The 5,039-nt window shown below is 45.7% G+C and overlaps 2 protein-coding genes across 2 annotated transcripts in view; both read right to left on the bottom strand.

The window, feature by feature from the left end:
* Positions 1–2,306, bottom strand: part of rprd2a (regulation of nuclear pre-mRNA domain containing 2a) — a 9,616-nt gene extending 7,310 nt beyond the window's left edge. The window contains exon 1 of the mRNA XM_019865358.1: positions 1,280–2,306. Within this exon, the coding sequence (XP_019720917.1) occupies positions 1,280–1,454 (175 nt within the window). The 5' untranslated portion in view covers positions 1,455–2,306. The remainder of the gene's footprint in view (positions 1–1,279) is intronic.
* A 1,899-nt stretch (positions 2,307–4,205) lies between these two features.
* ciarta (circadian associated repressor of transcription a) overlaps positions 4,206–5,039 on the bottom strand; it is a 4,060-nt gene continuing 3,226 nt past the window's right edge. Inside the window, exon 6 of the mRNA XM_019865372.1 lies at positions 4,206–4,597. Within this exon, the coding sequence (XP_019720931.1) occupies positions 4,265–4,597 (333 nt within the window). The 3' untranslated portion in view covers positions 4,206–4,264. The remainder of the gene's footprint in view (positions 4,598–5,039) is intronic.

The following is a 5,039-nucleotide window of genomic DNA, read 5'->3' as shown; positions in this document are numbered from 1 at the left end:
CCCCCCCCCCCCCCGCCCCCCTCACTGCTATCGGCGTCCATAGTTTCCCTGGAGGACACCGCGGCGTGCCATTGCAGCGCAGGTGGACACGAACCACTTCAAAATCATCTCTGATCGTCTCAAACCACAGTGGCCCCGTCGCACAAGCTGTGAGCCCATCAAGATTGAATCGACGAATGCTTTTAACAAGATCATCGTCATATTCTTATTGGAACTCTCAACGTAAACAAGATTTCCTGTAAAAAGGAAGTCCAAGACGGTCAGGACGGGACCACCTTTGAGACGGGAAAACCCCCAAATAAGTTGTCCCCCTATTACATCGAGGGAAAATATCGGAAAAAGAAGCTGGACCCCAGCAAAACACGGAGAGAAGACACCGCTATTTGATCAGTTTGGCGTGGACGCGTAGGCTGACCACGAAACATCTACCAAGCGTCAACCAACTCTTGGAGAGTCAGCCGGTGGATCCACCACAATTAGTATGTTCCCCCCATCCAACTAACATTCACGTCTCATGCTGAGAATGAAAAAGAGCCTTTGGAAGATGATTTTTTTTGTTTTGTTTTGTTTTGAAGAGATGGGCAGCGAGGGAGGGGGCTCGAGCCATGCAGGTTGTGATTGCCTCCGGACAGGATCAAAGCAGCCTCAATGAGAAAGCCTCTTTTTTGCTCAGTGGGACATCGATTTCCCACAGTCGTCTGCATGGCAGTGGAAGGAAATACCAAGTAGAGTAGCTACAGGATTGAGAAGCCCTCATTGGCGTGCCAATTTTTCAAATGTTCAACTCACAGAATAGTCAGAACATTCAGACGAAAAGTAAACAAAAAGAGGCTCGGTGCTTCAAGGTCCGGTCTACCCATCTTTCCGAACAAAGGTCTTATCGGAGGCAGGTGTTTGAAGCAGGAATGAACCACAGCTTGCGCTTCTCGCGTTAAAACATCACGCCACGACCCATTGATCAAGTGTCACGGTGTGTGAGCAACAGTTTGCAACGGAGACACGGAGAGACTGGACGGGGCACAGAAAGGCAAAGGAGTAGATGTCCTCACTCTTGGACTCCAGACGAGGTAGCAAGCAGTAGTGGAGTGCATCAGTCGGTGCTTTACTGTCAACTTGGGCGTTACTTTGGAAAGGGCTGAGCTCACAGCGACGTCAACTCGCCTTTAGCCATTCGTTGGCCATGAAGTCCGAATACCGTTTTTCCGATTCCCACTGGCAAGCAACTGTAGCACGGAGTGATCGTCGACGTCGCGAGACCGAAACATATATTGCCACTTACATTTCTTTAAGCACTTGATCCACTGTCGCACTATCATGCCGTGGTACTTCTTGTACTCGATGCACCACGCTGACAGCCCTTGAATGGAATCCATTGTGTTGGTCACACTGAGTAACTTTTTGTCCAGCACGGCCTCAAAAGAGGCACCGGAATCGCGCCCTCTTCCTGCTTCCATGTGGAGAGTCCCCGGCTTCGCGTCGTCCTCGCTCAAACGCGCCGAAGTTAGCTCTAGCTAAGGCTAGCTTAGCCGGCTAGCTTACCGTCGCACAGACTCGTACGTCGTGGGCGGCCATTGCCACGTTCCGAAATATTGCCGATTTCACTTTCTGCGTCGAGTCATGACGCACTAGTGACGCGCGATTGAAAGCGAAGAAGCCGCTGGCTCTGGGATCAGTGCGATTTAAAAACAAAATACAGCGCGCTCGGATAAATCGGCAGACTTCTTGCGTTGCGGTCCTGTCGAGCCCGAAATTCCGCGTTCCCGGCCGGAAAAAGCAAGTGGAACGCCGTCGGCGGATATCCGCCTTCGGTGCTCCGCGTAATCAAATCCGGGAACGGTACGACAAAGTTACCGTCCGGTTATTTTGAACGGCCGTTCGCGGGGTCCGTCAAGTGCTGGCCAAGCTATGGTGAACCTCTTGTGTTCATGTCTGCCCTGCCTCGCAAAGACCTGCTCTTCACCTTTTATGTCTGTGACGTTATTTGGACCCGACGACGAAGGTTTTTCATGACATCATGATCATGGACCTTTTAGCTTTTTTTTTTTTTTTTTGAAATGATTTTTTTTTTGCTGTTGTGGAATAGTTATTTTCTCTTTCTCCTTCGCACATAATTGAAAGGTCCACAGTTTTTGGACTTGAACGGGAAATTGAATTTTAGGCTGAACGTAGACCCACAACCTCATGTATGAAATTTCATTGACAAAAAAGAAGCACATTTTCGCTGTAATTAGAGTGAATTCGAGTTACTTTTATAAATATGACATGGTGTTTCAGTTAGCTTCCAGACAAACAGTCGCACCAACCTTCATATCCCATCGAAATTGAACTGATGCTCAATTTGTGGGGGGGTGAGCAGTGAGATTTGTCATAAAATGACCACCTTGGCGCAGTAAAGGTGTAGAAACCCTCGACAAAGTAACCAAAGGCTGTCTGGTGACGGACAACATGTTTAGACCCTTCAACATGAACTGAATTTTAATTTAAAACGTGGCAATACAAAATTGTTCAAAGCGACTTCGTTTCAAACAACTTCAAGAAACGCTACTGTATGGAATATTACAATCAAAACAATAATGAATTGTAAAAAAATTCATAAAAAACAAACAAACGATGACACCAAATTTGTAGTGTGAGCGTACAACAAACACCAAGACACAAAAAAGCGCTGATTCTGTAGTAAAGTGGTCTCTTAAGGTGCGGTAGTATTTCAGTCAATGACTTGGAAATTTAGTGCAACAGTTCCACATTTTTCAAAACATTATTTAAGGCATTCAAGTTTTTTTTCATCGTCACGTTCATGGACTCATTCTGATTTATTCAGCGAGTGCATAGAAAATAATTGTGTTTAACGGTGTACTTTTTCAGCAGCAGGGAAGTTATAGTTTACTTAGAGAAAATGTATAAATTCTAGGCTTCACATTAAGTGCTTTTGTGCTGCGTTCCTGGACATAAATAACACATAAAATATAACATTTATATGGCCGTGCATGGTCGAATATAAGTGCAAGAGTCGTCGGTGTGTAATTGCAGGCAGATTTTGGAAGGACTCAACTGTCTTGTTACTTTAAGCCTGGATTGAATGCTGTTGAAAACAAATCGGGAAATGGCGACTTGGGCCCTTTGTTTCTCGGCACCGTTTCGCAAAACACCCAATAAAAGCAGGCAGATGTCCTGAGGCACGGCGGCAAATCGCGTGCCTTCTTACTGCGTATCCACCGCTTGTCATAGTACACGCGTCTCATGACAATACTCATGACTCGGAAATACGACCCTTGAGTCAAGCGCCACGAAAAATACCCCCCTTTTGCATGCGAAGCGCTGATTGCGAAGGCTTGGGGAACTAAACGGCTTGATGATTGTACGTTGGGAAATGTGCAAACAGTTACCCCGGACTGCAATCATACGCTACAGCAGAGGTCCCCAACCAGCGGTCCGCGGACCGGTACCGGGCCTCGGCCCCCCTCGGGAACGCGCCACTCTAGCCCATCGGAATCCCCCTTCAAACATCCGTTAGCAGTCTGAAATCAACAGAATCCGCCAAGAAATGAAGGAAGAAACAGTCAACAGTAAGTAAGAGTTCCAAATGGACTTCCGAAGATGAAGCGATTTGGACAAGAGAAGTTCCTCCCCTCGCCCGGAGCGACGCGAAGGAAGAAGCTGTTGCGCGTGCTACTGTATGTCATCCAAAACGAGGCGATACAAGAACCCCGTTGAAGCATTTCAACAAGTAGCACCCAAGCAATCGGAAAGCATGAAAAAAATGCGGGCAGAGTTTGCACAACGCGCCCGCGTCAACGTTAGCAGTTTAGTCGCCAACACCTAGCCGGCGGCCAGGAGCAATGATGTTCGATGTAGGAGTATGAATCCCTTTGCCTGATTTGTATTTATCATTCCCAATTGGTCCATTTCTTCGTAGTTCATTGTGTTATTGTATTCTACATTGGCCGAGCACTAGAAGAACATCGTTTGAAATGAATGAAAAAAAAAAAATCTGTTTATAAAATGTTGAATGACTCTCGAATCATTCTTGTCAGTAGCAGTGCTTTGAAACTGGCAATTTAAAAGCAATAAAAAAAATCAAAATAAAAAGCGTTGCCGGTCCGCGAAGGTCACAGACTTGTCTCAACTGGTCTGTGACGCGAAAACAGGTTGGGGACACCCGCTTTTGAGTAGATTGTACTTTGGAGAACAAACAATGACTCCGAACGCTTTTTCAAAAGACTGACTGATCGCCTCGAGTGCGTGGACTCGAGGCCTCGAACCTTTACTCCGACTGGCACATCATGGTGTCATTGCACACGTTAGCAGACTTCATGTCAGCACTGGAGGATATTGACTTGTCCTGTGCAACTGTGCAAGCGGTGGAAGATATTTCATGTTCTTGTGGCAGAGGGCTGAATGTGCGGTTGGCCAGCTCAAATGCGTGGCCCCAGTTGACTTTAGCGTCCTTGGGAGTTTCTTGCTTCCCCGCTGTTCCAGCTGCGCTTGAGGAAAGGCTGCACGGCGTCACGGTTGGGCAGCTTTCAGGTAGGGGAATCTTTTTCTTGGGTGGCTCCGTTTCGCTGTAGTCCGAATCTGACCAGGTGAACTTCCGCTTCTGCAATTTCAAAAAAAAAAAAAAAAAAAGTGGCTTCTCTGTAAAATGTCGACGGGTCGGTGATCTAATTTACAAAGATGGCTTGAAAAAAAGAGAGAGAACGAACTGAAACTGCAGCTTACGTTTATAAAACGATATAACTACACCCAAAATGTCCTTTCTTTTTATCTTTGTCAATTTATATCATACATAAACTTGCAGGGTTCATCTAATATGTATTTCTTTCGGTGTTGCTGTGCATCCATATAGAGAAGGAGGAAAGTCAAACAGTCGTTTGAGAATTGTGGTTTGTTTGACCTTAGTTACACAATACTTGATCACCTTTTCTTTTTTTTTTTTGCACTCAACAAATAACATGGACATATACGTACATATATTTATACATATCTATCTATCTAGAGAGAGAGAGAGAAAATCTAATACTAATTTGAACAAAAACAAA

The sequence above is a fragment of the Hippocampus comes genome, unplaced genomic scaffold (genome assembly GCF_001891065.2).
Source record: "Hippocampus comes isolate QL1 unplaced genomic scaffold, H_comes_QL1_v1.1 scaffold390, whole genome shotgun sequence".
Classification (NCBI taxonomy): Eukaryota; Metazoa; Chordata; class Actinopteri; order Syngnathiformes; family Syngnathidae; genus Hippocampus; species Hippocampus comes.
This window is presented reverse-complemented; position numbering and strand designations above follow the sequence as displayed.